This window comes from Ranitomeya imitator, chromosome 2, assembly GCF_032444005.1.
Source record: "Ranitomeya imitator isolate aRanImi1 chromosome 2, aRanImi1.pri, whole genome shotgun sequence".
NCBI classification, from domain to species: domain Eukaryota; kingdom Metazoa; phylum Chordata; class Amphibia; order Anura; family Dendrobatidae; genus Ranitomeya; species Ranitomeya imitator.
Genome location: NC_091283.1, coordinates 244,883,497 through 244,901,107, shown reverse-complemented (window position 1 = coordinate 244,901,107; position 17,611 = coordinate 244,883,497). Strand labels below are relative to the sequence as shown.

The 17,611-nt window shown below is 41.6% G+C and overlaps 1 protein-coding gene across 1 annotated transcript in view; it reads right to left on the bottom strand.

Annotated features, from left to right (window-relative positions):
* Positions 1–862: 862 nt before the first annotated feature.
* LOC138666345 (oocyte zinc finger protein XlCOF22-like) overlaps positions 863–17,611 on the bottom strand; it is a 177,445-nt gene continuing 160,696 nt past the window's right edge. The window contains exon 4 of the mRNA XM_069754573.1: positions 863–2,110. Coding sequence (XP_069610674.1) covers positions 918–2,110 — 1,193 coding nt within the window. The 3' untranslated portion in view covers positions 863–917. The remainder of the gene's footprint in view (positions 2,111–17,611) is intronic.

Sequence of the window (17,611 nt, the reverse complement as noted above, 5' to 3'; positions counted from 1 at the left end):
GGTTAGACTTACTGGCCTAAAATTTCCAGGTTCACTTTTAGAGCCCTTTTTGAATATTGGCACCACATTTGCTATGCGCCAGTCCTGCGGAACAGACCCTGTCGCTATAGAGTCACTAAAAATAAGAAATAATGGTTTATCTATTACATTACTTAGTTCTCTTAGTACTCGTCGTAGTATGCAGGGCCCCATCCCTATTCTGGTATGAATGGCCCCATCATGGTATGCATGGCCCCATCAGAAAACATAAAAAAGTAACAAAAGAAAAACAAACCATTTCACTTACCTACCCTGAGCGGGGTCTAGGACAATTTATCTGCACTACTAATTAACAGCTGTTACAATACTAAACTAGGGCAGTCCCTATAGGAAAACACAAGAATTATATACTGTATTGTCACATACTATCTATTCCTGACACTGGAGTGGCTTATAAACTTACAAAGTATATAGTTTGAGGTCTGGGATCTGCCAATATGTGGCTAGTTTTCTGACTGTTTCGGATAACATGATACATGATTTTAGTTTTTTTGTCTACTCTCGCTTGAATATAGGTCAATATTAAATAGTCTCCTTTGGTGAAGACGATGAAACCCGTAGAAATGAGCTTCTTGGAGAGTGAGTGAGTATACGTCACCTCACCCTATACTGAACTGTAGGGTACATGTTTTTTTCTATTAGTCACCTAGTGACTAACCTTCAGGGGGTAAATTATGGGTCTAGTTTTACATTTGGAATTAATAAACTTTAGTTTTATCCTTTTTTCAGCAAACATGAGGAATGACAAGAGACCACCCATTTCAGAAGATTCAATTTTGGTTAAAACTATTCCAACATTATGAACATAAAGGCTTCTCCCCTATTTGACGTCTCTGATGTTTATTAACGACTGATTTCCAAGTAAAATATTTCCCACATTAAGAAAATGAAAAAGGCTTCTCCTCTGTGTGACTGCTCTGATGTCTAACAAGAAGCACTTTCCATTTAAAACATTTCCCACATTCTGAACAGGAAAAAGCCTTCTCCCCTGTGTGAGTTCTATGGTGATGAACCAAATCTGATTTCCGGTTAAAACATTTGTCACATTCTGAACAAGAAAAAGGCTTCTCTCCTGTGTGAGTTCTTTGGTGTTCATCACGATACCTTCTGTGGCTAAAACATTTCCCACATTCTGAACAGGAAAAAGGCTTCTCCCCTGTGTGAGTTCTCTGGTGACTAACAAGAAGCACTTTCTCTTTAAAACATTTCCCACATTCTAAACAAGAAAAAGGCTTCTCCCCTGTGTGAGTTCTATGGTGATGAAACAAATCTGATTTCCGGTTAAAACATTTGTCACATTCTGAACATGAAAAAGGCTTCTCTCCTGTGTGAGTTCTTTGGTGTTCATCACGACTCCCTTTCCGGTTAAAACAATTCCCACATTCTGAACAGGAAAATGGCTTCTCCCCTGTGTGAGTTCTCTGGTGACTATCAAGAAGCACTTTCCTTTTAAAACATTTCCCACATTCTGAACAGGAAAAAGGCTTCTCCCCTGTGTGAGTTCTATGGTGACGAACCAAATCTGATTTCCATTTAAAACATTTCCCACATTCTGAACATGAAAAAGGCTTCTCCTCTGTGTGAGTTCTATGGTGATGAACCAAATTTGCTTTCCATTTAAAACATTTCCCACATTCTGAACATGAAAAAGGCTTCTCCCCTGTGTGAGTTCTATGGTGATGAACCAAATTTGCTTTCCGTTTAAAACATTTCCCACATTCTGAACATGAAAAAGGATTCTCCCCTGTGTGAGTTCTTTGGTGTGTAACAAAATGTGATTTGCTGTTAAAACATTTCCCACATGCTGAACATGAAAATGACTTCTTTGCTTTAGGAGCAATTTGTTTTTTAATGCCTCTTTTGTGACTTTGATTTTCCTTAGTAGTCAGTAATGAATCAGAAGTTGGGACCTGTTTAATAGGATTAGATGACAGATCTCTGCTGTGAATGGATGATGAAATAACTGGAGTAACAGCAATCACTTCAGTTGTATCTTGTAGGATCTCAACATCATCAGATTTAAAAATTGAAGAGGTCAGCTGTCCCTCTGATCTCCTGGTGCAGTCATCTGCTAAGATAAACAATTTTTTTAATAAGATATGCTCGAGTTTTACATTTTTGAACATTTCTACTTAAACTGTCCATAAAATGGCAGGCTATGTAAAAAAACTTTAATTATTTACCAAGACAATGACAGTTCACAATTAATAGAAAACCTTGTTGGATAAGCCAGTAGTGCGTGGTGTTCAACTGTTTGTTCATTCTGCCTCCCAAATATTAAATAAAAAAAAATTCTCATCTCAGAAAAAACAAGTCCCCACTCAGGTCCATCATCTGCCAATGGAAAAACAGAGGTTCCCACACTATTATTGGCTCAAAGGCTGTTGAAAAGTAACAGTTTCTATAAACCAATCCAGCAAAATCCACTCTCACTTCTGAGTCTTGCAGTGTGCTCCAACATTTAGGATCCCTGTATTTAGCAATATTATAGTGAGAAGAATCCAGTTAATCTGTGGTGTGTGTCTCCTGGAGCACAATCTGGACACTATGTGCTGAGTAATAAAATGGCAAATGTGTAATTTTCACTCTCCAACATTCACTTCGTGATAATTTTCAGAAAGTGGCTGTGGAGTCAAAATATTCATTCCACCTACAAATATGGTCAAAATTGTTGGTACCCCTTGTATAATGATAGAAAAACCCACAATGGTTACAGAAATAACTTGAATCTGACAAAAGTAATAAGAAATAAAAGATCTATGAAAATGGACAAATTAAAGTCAGACATTGCTTTTCAACCATGCTTCCACAAAATTAAAAAAAAATAAATAAAACTCATGAAATAGGCCTGGACCGAAATGATGGTACCCTTACCTCAAGCGCTTCGTGACCGCCAACAGTAGATAAACGTCGGCGCTAGCAGGGCTTTGTGCAGCGACAACGTTTGCCTATGGTCGGCGGTTTTGTGCTCATCGGGACCCCCACGTACTGTATAACAAGGGGATTCCAGCGCCCAATAATTCCTGTGACCCCTGACCTCAGAGACCTGATTGGTTCAGGTCCTGATGATGTCAGCGTCACACCAGCCAATGAGACAAATCACTAGGAATGTTTGTTGTAGCAACGAACTTTTCCGGGCGACCTGCCTCATAAAAACGCTGTTTCTCCTCAGATCTCCTGTCAGTGAGAAATTAGAGGAGAAACAGTGTTACAAGTGCTGCTGGCAACAGCTGTGAGTCAATCTTGTTATAAAGTAAAAAAAAAAAAACAGATAAGGCAGGTTAGGGTTAGTGCTATAGTTAGGGTTGGTGTTGGGGCTAAAGTTAGGGTTACTGTTGGGGTTAGGGTTACTGTTAGGCTAAAGTTAGGGTTAGGGTTTATTCTAAAGTTAGGGTTAGGCTTTAGAATAAGGTTTTTCTCAATTGTCTCCCCAATAATTTGGTCACCTCAGTCACGTCACGTCAGTCATGTCACGTCAGAGTTTTATATTTCTGAAGGAAAAAAAATAAAAACGAGTAAAATGGTCCGTCAGTATTATAGTGCAGAGGAGGTTTATGCACTTTTATGCTCTGGCGATGTGGATAGCTCAGAAATGAGCAGTGATTCTGGTCCATCCTCAAACACAAGGACCAGTACAACAAGAAGGACAAATAGCGCTTCTGGAGAAATGTCTCCAACTCAGGGAACAATGCCCAGTACTAGCGCTGTCCCTAGTGCTCGTGAATTGGCGCACATCAATTTCCAAGGGGCTTTGCCTCTTCATGTAGCATTTTCCAGATGGGAGGCTTCGGATTCGGCTACTCCATTCATCCCCAATTTTAAGGCCATTCCAGGTATAAATGTGGAGGTGGAAAATTTTGGACCAATTAATTTTTTTTAAATTTGTTTCTGACAGATAGCTTGCTAGAGCATATTATCCTACAGACAAATTTATACGTGTCCCAAATCATCAGCCAGAATCCACGATACTATGATGCTAGGTCAAATTTATGGACACCAACTAATGTCCTAGACATTAAAAATTTTTTTAAGACTTACATTTGCTATGGGGCTTGATAACAAAAATTCGGTCCTATTGGTCCAACCGCCCTGTTCAAGCCATCCCTATGCTTTCTGCTATTCTTCCTAGGACCCGTTATGAATTGCTCATGAGATTTTGGCATTTTAACAACAGTCGATGCCTGCCCAGAGATGCCCCAGAACATGACAGACTATTGAAAATCAGACCCATCATTAAAGACTTGACAGAAAAGTTCTTAAAGCTCTACACCTAACAGAAAACATTTCCATTGATGAGTCCTTTGTAAAATTCAAAGGAAGACTGCACCTCAAGCAATTTATTCCTTCTAACAGGGCAAGGTTCGGAATAAAGCTCTATAAAATGTGCGAGAGTTCAACCGCATACACATCAGCTTTTCGCATTTATGAGGGGAAAGATAGCCAACTAAACCCACCATGATGCCCTACTTATCTGGGGACTTCTGGAAAAATCGTTGGGGAGGTAATAACTCCATTTTTATAAAAAAGGCTACAATCTGAATGTTGACAACTACTACACCAGCATTCCCCTATTTAAAAGTCTGGTTGAACATAACATGGGGGCTTGTGGGACCATTCACAAAAATCATCAGGGGTTTCCACAATAATTGGTCAACGAAAAGTTCCGAAGGGGGCAGTCAGGGGCTTTACGCAATGGATAGATGCTTGCCCCTAAGTATAAGGATAACAAATATATTTTTATCCTGAGCTCGATCCACACAGATGCCACAACGGCCACTGCAGACCAACAGGGATCCACTACTCCAAAACCTGTGTCTGTCATTGACTACAACAAATATATGGGGGGTGTGGACCTTGCAGATCAGGATCTATAACCATACCAGGTATCAAGAAAACCATATACCTGGTGTCAAAAGTTAGTCTTTTATTTGTTTCAGGTGGCCACATATAATTCTTTTGTGTCACAAAAAAGCCGGAAATGCAGATATTTTCAATGATCAAGGAAAGTCTTGTTTTTGAAAATGCTGTCCCTGGCAATCCTTTAGAATCTGAAGATGTCAGAAGACTCACTGAGCGACATTTTATTGCACTCATTCCAGCAACTGAAACAAGAAAGAACCCCCAGAGAAGATGTTGTGTATGTTCCAAGAGAGGAATGAGGTATGATACCCGCTATTATTGGCCACAATGACCATCATTGCCATCCTATTGCCTCCATGACTAATTTACAATCTTCCACACAGAACCACATTTTTAAACTGTTTTGAAATTCAATCATTTGGTTAATTTAGTGACAGACATTTGCGTAGAGCTGGCCTAACAATTTCCGGGGGTAGGTGGGGGGATGTCTCCAGAGACACAAGCTGGGCACAATATATTGGGCACTACAACGACAGATTTGCTCTAAAACTTCCACTACGTGTTTCTGGAAATCATCTGTATAGTGAAAATGGTCACTATATTCATAGATGAATAACCAGAGGGGTGTCATTTCCAAAATAGGGTCACTTCAGGAGGGATTCTGTTGTTCTGGCACTTAGCGGCTCTCCGAAGTGCCACAACAGCAGAATACCCCCTGAAGTGACCCCATTTTAGAAATGACACCCCTCTGCGAATTCATCTAAGGGTGTAGTGACCATTTACCTATCTACCTATTTTCCAGTGTAAAATTTAGGGTTAAAACAACATTTTAGTGGTTAAAATGTTATTAATTTTTCTTCACTGCCCAATGGTGTAATTTTCTATGGAACAGCTGTGGTGTCATTATGCTCACTGCACCACTATAAGAGTTCATTCAGGGAAGTATTTTGTAAAATGCAGTCACTTTGGGGGGGCTTATGCTGTTTTGGCACCACAGGGGATCTTACAATGTGACATGTCACCCACAAACAATTCCAGCAAAATATGCTCTCCAATATGGCGCTCCTTCCTTTCAGAGCTCTGCCATGCGCCCAAACAGTGATTTACCCCCACATATGGATGTCGGCACACTCAGGACAAATTGCACAACAACTTTTGGGACTGAATTTCTCCTGTTACCCTTTTATAAAAAAAAATTGAGGATGAAAAGTTCATTTGTTGTGGAAAAAATGTGATTTTTTATTTTCATGGCTGTACGTTATAAACTTCTGTGAAGCACCTGTGGGTTAATGGTGCTCAATACACATCCAGATAAGTTCCCTAAGGGGTATAGTTTCCATAATAGTGTCACTTGTGGGGGATTTCCACTGTTTAGGCACATCAGGGGCTCTCCAAACGCGACATGGCGACCACTAATTATTCCAGCATATTTTACATTCAAAAAGTCAAATGGCGCGCCTGCCGTGCACCCAGACAGTAGATTTCCCCACATATGGGGTATCGATATGCTCAGAAGAAATTGCAAAACAAAATGTATAGTCCTTTTTCTCCTGTTACCCTTGCGAAAGTAAAAAAAAAAATAGGTCTACAGGAACATTTTTGTGAAAGAAAAGTAAATGTTTGTTTATTTTTTCCTTTCACATTCCAATCATTCCTGTGAAGCACCTGAAGGGTTAATAAACTTCATGAATGTGGTTTTGAGCACTTTGGAAAAAAAATGGCTTTGAAAATTTTGTTCTAAAAATGAGATATCACTGGTCAACTTTTAACCCTTATAACTTCCGAAGAAAAAAAATTTGTTTTCAAAATTGTACTGATGTCAAGTAGACATGTGGGAAATGTTATTAGCTATTTTCTGTGATAGGACTCTAATTTAAGAGCATAAAAATATATAGAAAATTGCGAAATTTTTAAAATTTTCTCCAAATTTCCATTTTTTTAACAAATAAACGCAAGTTATATCAAAGAAATTTTATCACTATCAAAGTACAATATGTCACAAGAAAGCAATCTCAGTATCACCAGGATCCGTTGAAGCATTTTAGAGTTAAGACCTCATAAAGGGACACTGGTCAGATTTAAAAAATTGGCCAGGTCACGAAGGGAAAAACAAGCTCTGGCGCGAAAGGATTAATATTTTATTGCACAACCTTTTGAGGCAATCACTGCAATCAAACGATTCCTGAAACTGTCAATAAGACTTCTGCTCCTCTCGACAGGTATTTTGCCCACTCCTCAAGAGCAAACTGCTCCAGTTGTCTCGTGACTGAAGGTTGCCTTTTCCAGACGACATGTTTCAGCTCTTTCCAAAGATGCTCAATAGGATTTAGGTCAGGGCTCATAGAAGGCCACTTCAGAATAGTCCAATGTTTTCCTCTTAGCCATTCATGGATGATTTTAGCTGTGTGTTTTGGGTCATTATACTGTTAAAAGACCCATGACCTGCGACTGAGACCAAGCTTTCTGACACTGGGCAGCACATTTCTCTCTAGAATCCCTTCATAGTTTTGAGATTTCATTGTACCCTGCACAAATTCTAGACACCCTGTGCCAGATGCAGCCTCAGAACAAAACAGAGCCTCCTCCATGTTTCACAGTAGGGACAGTGTTCTTTTCTTGATATGCTTAATTTTTCCATCTGTGAACATAGAGCTGATGTGCACTGCCAAAAAGTTCCATTTTTGTCTCATCTGTCCATAGGACATTCTCCCAGCTTTGTGGCTTGTCAACATGTAGTTTGGCAAATTCCAGTCTGGCTTTTTGACGATTTTTTTTTCAACAATAGTGTCCTCCTTGGTCGTCTCCCAAGAAGTCCACTTTGGCTCATACAACAACGTATGGTGCGATCTGACACTGATGTTCCTTGAGCTTGAACTTCACCTTTAATCTGTTTTTCTGGGCTCTTTTGTTATCATTCGTATTATCCATCTCTTTGATTTGTCATCAATTTTCCTCCTGCGGCCACGTCCAGGGAGGTTGGCTACAGTCCCATGGATATTACATTTCTGAATAATATGTGCAAATGTAGTCACAGGAACATCAAGCTGCTTGGAGATGGTCTTATAACTTTTACCTTTAACATGTTTGTCTACAATTTTCTTTCTAATCTCATGAGACAACTCTTTCCTTCACTTCCTCTGGTCCATGTTGAGTGTGATACACAACATGTCACCAAACAGCATAGTGAGTATCTGTAGCCCTATATACAGGCCACTCACTGATTCCAGGATTGTAGACACCCGTGATGCTAGTTAGTGGACACACCACGATTTAATGTGTCCCTTTGTCACATTATTTTCAGGGGTACCATCATTTCTGTTCAGGCCTATTTCATGAGTTTTATTTTTGTTTAACCCCTTTACCGCCAAGGGTGGTTTGCACGTTAATGACCAGGCCAATTTTTACAATTCTGACCACTGTCCCTTTATGAGGTTATAACTCTGGAACGCTTCAACAGATCCCGGTGATTCTGACATTTTTTTCTCGTGACATATTGCACTTCATGATAGTGGTAAAATTTCTCTGATATTACATGCGTTTATTTGTGAAAAAAATAGAAATTTGGCGAAAATTTTGAAAATTTCGCAATTTTCCAACTTTGAATTTTTATGCCTTTAAATCAGAGATGTGTCACACAAAATACTTAATAAGTAACATTTCCCACATGTCTACTTTACATCAGCACAATTTTGAAACCAAAATTTTTTGTTAGGGAGTTATAAGGGTTAAAAGATGACCAGCAATTTCTCATTTTTACAACACCATTTTTAATTAGAGACCACATCTCATTTGAAGTCATTTTTAGGGGTCTATATGATAGAAAATAACCAAGTGAGACACAATTGTAAAAACTGCACCCCTCAAGGTGCTCAAACCCACATTCAAGAAGTTTATTAACCCTTCAGGTGTTTCACAGGAATTTTTGAAATGTTTAAATAAAAATGAACATTTAACTTTTTCACAAAAAATTTACTTCAGCTCCAATTTGTTTTATTTTACCAAGGGTAACAGGAGAAAATTGACCCCAAAGGTTGTTGTACAATTTGTCCTGAGTACGCCGATACCCCACATGTGGGGGTAAACCACTGTTTGGGCGCATGGCAGAGCTCGGAAGGGAAGGAGCGCCATTTGACTTTTTAATGCAAAATTGACAGGAATTGAGATGGGACGCCATGTTGCGTTTGGAGAGCCCCTGATGTGCCTAAACATTGAAACCCCCCACAAGTGACACCATTTTGGAAAGTAGACCCCCTAAGAAACTCATCTAGATGTGTTGTGAGCTTTGAACCCCCAAGTGTTTCACTACAGTTTATAACGCAGAGCCGTGAAAATAAAAATTCATTTTTTTCCCACAAAAATTATTTTTTTTTTTAGCCCCCAGTTTTGTATTTTTCCAAGGGTAACAGGATAAATTGGACCCAAAAGTTGTTGTCCAATTTGTCCTGAGTACGCTGATACCCCATATGTTGGGGTAAACCCCTATTTGGGCGCACGGGAGAGCTCGTAAGGGAAGGAGCACTGTTTTACTTTTTCAACGCAGAATTGGCAGGAATTGAGATCGGACGCCATGTCGCGTTTGGAGAGCCACTGATGTGCCTAAACAGTGGAAACCCCCCAATTATAACTGAAACGCTAATCCAAACACACCCCTAACCTTAATCCCAATGGTAACCCTAACTACACCTCTAACCCAGACACACCTTTAACCCTAATCCCAACCCTATTCCCAACCGTAAATGTAATCCAAACCCTAACCCTAACTTTAGCCCCAGCCCTAACTGTAGCCTTAACCCTAACTGTAGCTTTAACCCTAGCCCCAACCCTAGCCCTAACCCTAACGGGAAAATGGAAATAAATACATTTTTTAAATTTTTCCCTAACTAAGGGGGTGATGAAGGGGGTTTGATTTACCTTTATAGCGGGTTTTTTAGCGGATTTTTATGATTGGCAGCCGTCACACACTGAAAGACGCTTTTTATTGCAAAAAAACATTTTTTTGCGTTACCATATTTTGAGAGCTATAGTTTTTCCATATTTAGGTCCACAGAGTCATGTGAGGTCTTGTTTTTTGCGGCACGAGTTGACGTTTTTATTGGTAAATAAACGTGACATTTTTTGATCGCTTTTTATTCCGACTTTTGTGAGGCAGAATGACCAAAAACCAGCTATTCATGAATTTCTTTTGGGGGAGGCGATTATACCGTTCGATTACAGTATACCAGTACGATTACAGTGATACCTCATTTACATCATTTTTTTATGTTTTGGCGCTTTTATACGATAAAAACTATTTTATAGAAAAAATAATTATTTTTGCATCGCTTTATTCTGAGGACTATAACATTTTTCTTTGATGACGCTGTATGGCGGCTCGTTTTTTGCGGGACAAGATGACGTTTTCAGCAGTTCCATGGTTATATCAGTCTTTTTGATCGCGTGTTATTCCACTTTTTGTTTGACGGTATGATAATAAAGCGTTGTTTTTTGCCTCTTTTTTTACGGTGTTCACTGAAGGGGTTAACTAGTGGGACAGTTTTATAGGTGGGGTCGTTACGGACGCGGCGATACTAAATATGTGTACTTTTGTTTTTTTTTTTATTTAGATAAAGAAATGTATTTATAGGAACAAATATATATATATATATATATATATATATATATATGGATTTTTTTAAATATTTTTTTTTTTACACATGTGAATATTTTTTTTACACTATAACATTGCCCCGGGGGGGGATGGGCATCATGTTATAGTGTAAGATCGCTGATCTGACACTTTGCTGTGCACTGTGTCAGATCAGCGATCTGACGTGCACTCCTGCAGGCTTACCAGCGCTTGCTCTGAGCAGGCACTGGTAAGCCACCTCCCTGCAGGACCCGGATGCAACCCCGCGGCCATTTTGGATTCGGGCTTGCTGCAGGGAGGAGGTAAGAGACGCTCACAGCAACGCGATCATATCACGTTGCTCCGGGGATCTCAGGGAAGCATGCAGGGAGCCCCCTCCCTGCGCGATGCTTCCCTATACCGCCGGAACACTGCGATCATGTTTGATTGCAGTGTGCCGGGGCGGTCCGTGACCGCTCCTGGCACATAGCTGACACCCGGCCGCGATCGCATAGGACATACTATCCCATCGGTGGTCATACGGGCGCACCCCACCTCGCACAAGGGGTTAAATTCTGTGGAAGCATTTCATTTGTTCATTTTCATAGATCTTTTATTTCTTATTACTTTTGTCAGATTCAAGTTATTTCTGTGACCATTGTGGGTTTTTCTGTCATTAAATGAGGGGTACCAACAATTTTGACCACATATGTATAGATTATAACACTCAGTGAACTAATTTAGGAAATGGAATCACTTTATGGGGATTTTGACTATTCTTGATTTTTGTCATTTAGTCATATTAGGGCTTCTGCATATGGTGCGTCCAATCTCATCTGGGATCTGATCCTGCTGTCCAGCTGGAGTAATCTGCTCCCTACTTCAGCCAATTGGAAAGTACCACACCCTACTAAAGCTCAAAGCACATGGCCGGAATCTGCCAGAAACAGCGTTGTTCTCCTCTGGTTCAGTCCTCTGTGCTCAGCTTGCGGGTTGTGTATTTGTTTCCTGTTGTGACCGTGGCCCGTTTACTGACTACTCTTGTGTCTTCTGATTCTGTATTCTGTCCTTCCGGTTCTGACCCAGCTACCTGACTATTCTTATTGTCATCTAATACCACAGAATAGCAGGTAACACCATGGTCCAAGCCTAGGGGTCCCAGTGTAAGTCCAGATCCATGTAATGGTGATAAAGGGCGATGAGCAAGGCAATCCTTGGGATATGGAAAGCAGAGAAGATAGTGCCAAGCATGTTCATGGTGGAGATCTTTTGAGCTGCCAGTTGACCACGAACAAGGCTCCCAAAACATTGTGTCTGCAAACTATTCCAGCTAGATCTGCAGTCAAACAGCTAAATGGCGCTCCTTCCCTTCTGAACACTGCCATGTGCCCAGAGAGTAGTGTACAATCGTATGTAGGGTATTGTGAGAAACTGGAAAATAATTTGTAAGATCCATTTGTTTTCTATTATCCTTTGTGAATAGTTCCAAAGTTATCACCACATAAAGTGACACACGTCAGATTGTAACCCTAGGGTTAGGATCCCTAGGGTTAGGGTTACGGTTAGGATCCCTAGGGTTAGGGTTAGGATCCCTAGGGTTAGGATCCCTAGGGTTAGGATCCCTAGGGTTAGGGTTAGGATCCCTAGGGTTAGGATCCCTAGGGTTAGGATCCCTAGGGTTACTAGGGATCCTAACCCTAGCTATTTCTGTTTTTAGTGGGTTTTCTAGTTGATTTTGATGATTGGCATCTGTCACACACTTCTCATCATGCGTTTCAAAAACGCAAACGCAGGAAAAAACGCATGTAAACACGTCAAAACGCCGCTTTTTTTTACCACATGCAAAAACGCATGCGTCTAAAAAAACACAGCGTTTGAACGCGTTTACATGCGTTTTTTTCACCACATGTTTGCGTTAAAAACACTGCGTTTTTTAACGCAAATGTGAAACTAGCCTTAGCCACAATTTTTTAATTTTCCCAAGGGTAAAAGGAGAAAGTGGACCCCAAATATTGTTGTCCAATTTGACCTGAATAAACCGATACCCCATATGTGGGGGGAACCACTGTTTGGTCACACGGCAGGGCTCGGAAGAAAAGGAGCGCCATTTGACTTTTTGAATGGAAAATTAGCTCCAATCGATAGCGGACACCATGTCGCGCATGGAGAGCCCCTGATGTGCCTAAAAATTGGAGATCCCCCACAAGTGACCCCATTTTGGACACTAGACCCCCCAAGGAACTTTCTAGATGCATAGTGAGCACTTTAAACCCCCAGGTGCTTCACAAATTGATCCATAAAAATGAAAAAACAGTAATTAGACTTACCACTAATTGTATTTCCAGGAATCCATCCTGACCGCACCATTGGAGGACGTCCTTCTTACCCTCAGCGGAACAAGAACAACAAGCGGTTAAAAGGACCCTCCCCACTCCACCCACCTGTGATTTTGTAAGTACCACATCTGGATGGATGCATAAAAGAGTTTATTAACAGTCATACACCAATGTTACATCACATTAGTCAATAGTATAAACTTGCAGTGGGAGGGAACTAGTAGTACTGTCAGGATGGATTCCTGGAAATACAATTACCGGTAAGTCTAATTATCGTTTTCCAGTTCACCACCTGACAGCACCATTGGAGAAATACCAAAGGATGATAACTAGGGCAGGACTACTGCATGTAATACTTTTCTACCAAAAGCTAACTGATCTGATGAGACATCTAATTTATAATGTCTAGCAAAGGTAGAAAGACTGGTTCAAGTCGCCCCCCTACAAATTTGCTCAGTTGAGGCTCCCCCCTTCTCCGCCCATGATGTAGACAGAGCTCGAGTTGAATGGGCTCTAAGAATATCCGGGGGATCTTTCCCTTGGTCTGTATATGCTAGGTTTATCATGGTTTTGATCCACCTAGCAATGGTTGATTTTGCTGCCTTACAACCTCTATTTGGACCCCCGTACTGTATCAACAGGTTAGTGTCCCCTCTCCAACCTTCCGTCGCCCCCAGGTATTTTAGAACAGTCTCCCTAACATCAAGGTTATGGTAGACCCCTTCCTTTGTGTTTCTAGGGTGTTGGCAGAATGAGGGAAGGATTATCTCCTGGTTTATATTTGTTGAGGACACTACTTTGGGGAGGAAGGCTGGGTTAAGTCTTAAGACTATCCTGTCGTCAAAGATCTGAAGATATGGGTCCTGAGTGGAAAGAGCCTGCATCTCCTCCAATCTTTTAGCTGACGTGATGGCAATCAGGAAGGCAGTTTTAAAGAAGAGATTGGCTATGCCCATATCCTCTGATAACAAGTACGGGGTTTTTACACAGGGCATTAAGGACCAGGTTTAGGTCCCAAAAGGGAGTTGATTTTCTCACAAGTGGTCTCATTCTCTGTGTGGCCCTGGAAAATCTTGCTATCCAAGGATGGGAGGCTAGTGACATATCAAAAAAGACACTAAGCGCTGCACTCTGTACTTTTAAAGTACTAGACCGGAGGCCCTTCTCAAACCCGAGCTGCAGGAAGTCGAGGATTCTGGGAATGTCAGGTTTTGAAGTATCCACAGGAATCTCTCCCAGAAAGGAACAATACTGCTTCCAAATTTTGTTATAAATCGCTGAAGTCACCGACTTTCTGCTTGCCTGGAGTGTGGTAATGACCTCTTCTGACAGGCCTCTGGATCTTAGGGTTCGCTGTTCAGGATCCAAGCAGATAGGTGTAGAGAGTCTGGGTCTTTGTGGAACACCGGGCCCTGTAGTAGAAGGTCCTGCCTGTTTGGTAGTAAGATTGGTCTCTCTGTTGACATTCTGGATAGTAGAGAGAACCAGCTCCTTTTTGGCCAAAAAGGAACCACCAGGATTACAGTTGCCCTCTCGTCTCGTATCTTCCTGAGTGTCTTCGGTATCAGAGGAAGAGGCGGAAATACGTACAGGAGACCTTCTCCCCAATACTGAGACAAAGTGTCTACTCCTGTGGCACCATCTAGAGGATTGAGAGAGAAAAATGCTCTGGTCTTTGCATTTGACCTGGTGGCAAAAAGATCCACCTGAGGTGTTCCCCACTTTTGGCACAGACTGTTGAATATTTCCGGGCTCAGTTCCCATTCTCCAGGATGTACAGGTGTTCTGCTCAAGAAGTCTGCTACTTGATTCTTGGCGCCTTCCAGGTGAACTGCCGAGATGGATTTGACAGATTTCTCTGCCCATCTGAAAATCTGGTCTGCTAGATGTTGCAGCGGTGGATGTTTCGGACCTCCTTGGTGTCTTAGAAATGCCACTGCTGTGACATTGTCGGACAGTATCCTTACATGTCTGCCCCTGACCTGTGACTGGGCCTGGTATAACACTTTCCAGATCGCATACAGCTCCCTGTAGCTTGATGACCTTGCAGCAATCTGAGGAGTCCATTCTCCCTGGTAATATGTCTTTCCTATACAGGTCCTTCTCAAAAAATTAGCATATAGTGTTAAATTTCATTATTTACCATAATGTAATGATTACAATTAAACTTTCATATATTATAGATTCATTATCCACCAACTGAAATTTGTCAGGTCTTTTATTGTTTTAATACTGATGATTTTGGCATACAACTCCTGATAACCCAAAAAACCTGTCTCAATAAATTAGCATATCAAGAAAAGGTTCTCTAAACGACCTATTACCCTAATCTTCTGAATCAACTAATTAACTCTAAACACATGCAAAAGATACCTGAGGTTTTTATAAACTCCCTGCCTGGTTCATTACTCAAAACCCCCATCATGGGTAAGACATATAACGATTTCGTTAACGATATCGTTGCAACATCACGCTTTTTGTGACGTAGCAACGATATCGTTAACGAAATCGTTATGTGTATCAACGACCAACGATCAGGCCCCTGATGGGAGATCGCTGGTCGTTGGGGAATGATCAGGACCTTTTTTTGGTCGCTGATCACCTGCTGTCATCGCTGGATCGGCGTGTGTGACGCCGATCCAGCGATGTGTTCACTTGTAACCAGGGTAAACATCGGGTTACTAAGTGCAGGGCCGCGCTTAGTAACCTGATATTTTACCCTGGTTACCATTGTAAAAGTAAAAAAAAAAACAAAAACCACTACATACTCACATTCCGATTCTGTCACGTCCCCCGGTGTCAGCTTCCCTGCACTGACTGTCAGCGCCGGCCGTAAAGCAGAGCACAGCTCCGCCCATACGATCGAAAACCGGTCCCGCCAAATTCAGGTGACAGGTTCCCTTTAATGTCACCTGGCTTATGAGGCAGACGGAGTCTAAAGTCTCTAGGTACAACTAGTCTTTTCTCCGCTTCCTGCTATTCTTCCAGAATCATGGAACGGATGTTGTTGTTGACTGGAAAAACCTTTTTGACTTTGGCATGTAAGCCGCCAAACATTTCATCCTGGATCGAGGTCTCCTCTGGCGTGTCCTGTAACTGCATGGTGTTACGAACTGCATGAAGAAGTTCATCTGTATCTGCCGCAGAGAAGAGATATCTCTTCCCTCTGCCCAATGATCCGTCTCTTCCTTCCTGATCTGAATCTTCCGAAATCTCTCGTTCGGAAGAGGGACTAGACTCTCTTTGCCTTTTCCGTGAGGTTTGCGGTTCCGACTGACTTGTCTGGGGAAGATTCAAGCTTGAGATGGATGCCTAAACCTCCTGACTAGTGTTGAGCGATACCTTCCGATATATGAAAGTATCGGTATCAGATTGTATCGGCCGATATCCGAAAAATATCGGATATCGCCGATACCGATATCCGATACCAATACAAGTCAATGGGACGCAAATATCGGAAGGTATCCTGTAATGGTTCCCAGGGTCTGAAGGAGAGGAAACTCTCCTTCAGGCCCTGGGATCCATATTCATGTAAAAAATAAAGAATAAAAATAAAAAATATCGATATAGTCACCCCTCCGACGGCCCCTGGCTATAAGCGGTGTAACCGGCAGTCTCTGTTCCTAAGAATGCAGGGTGAAGGACCTTAGATGACGTCGCGGCTTGTGATTGGTCGCGTGACCGCTCACGTGACCAATCACAAGCCGCGACGTCATCGCAGGTCCTTCACTCGCTCATTCTTAGGAGGGGAGACTGCCGGTTACAGCGGTTTCAACCAGGGCGCGTCCGAGGGGGAGTATATCAATATTTTTTATTTTTATTCTTTATTTTACACAAGAATATGGATCCCAATACCGATTCCCGATATCGCAAAAATATCGGAACTTGGTATCGGAATTCCGATACCGCAAATATCGACCGATACCTGATACTTGCGGTATCGGAATGCTCAACACTACTCCTGACAAATCATTGTCCTCATGCTGGTTAATAACGCAGTCTGTTCATCACCCACAATCTTAGATATGCACGATTTGCATAGTGGCTTTCGCCAATTTTCCAGAAATTTAGCAGCATATATCGGGCATTTACTTTTCCCTGATTTTTTCCTTTCGGTTGCGGGGATGGGAGGCTCTGCCTAGGATAGAGATACATAGGTATACTTCGTAGATAGGGAAGTAGGGGGAGGGGTGAGCATTGTGGTATTGCTTATTATAGCCCACTCAAGTGCCCCTGAAGCTGGTCAGTCCCCTCAGGTCTGGCTGTTTCCTCCATAGTGAGGACAGTTCTAGCCGTATAGCCGAGTGCTCCCTGTCAGGATGGCCGGCGGCACAAATAATAATAATTTTATTTATATAGCACCAACATATTCCGCAGCGCTTTACAAATTATAGAGGGGACTTGTACAGACAATAGACATTACAGCATAACAGAGATCACAGTTCAAAACAGATACCAAGAGGAGTGAGGGTCCTGCTGCTCGCAAGCTACAAACTATGAGGAAAAAGGGAGACACGAGAGGTGGATGGTAACAATTGCTTTAGTTATTCGGACCAGCCATAGTGTGAGGCTCGGGTGTTCATGTAAAGCTGCATGAACCAGTTAACTGCCTAAGTATGTAGCAGTACAGACACAGAGGGCTATTAACTGCATAAAGTGTATGAGAACATGATACGAGGAACCTGATTGTTTTTTTTTTTTTTTTTAATGATAACCTAACGATCCCTGTGTGGCCTAATGCGTTGAGGCGGTAGGCCAATCTGAACAAATG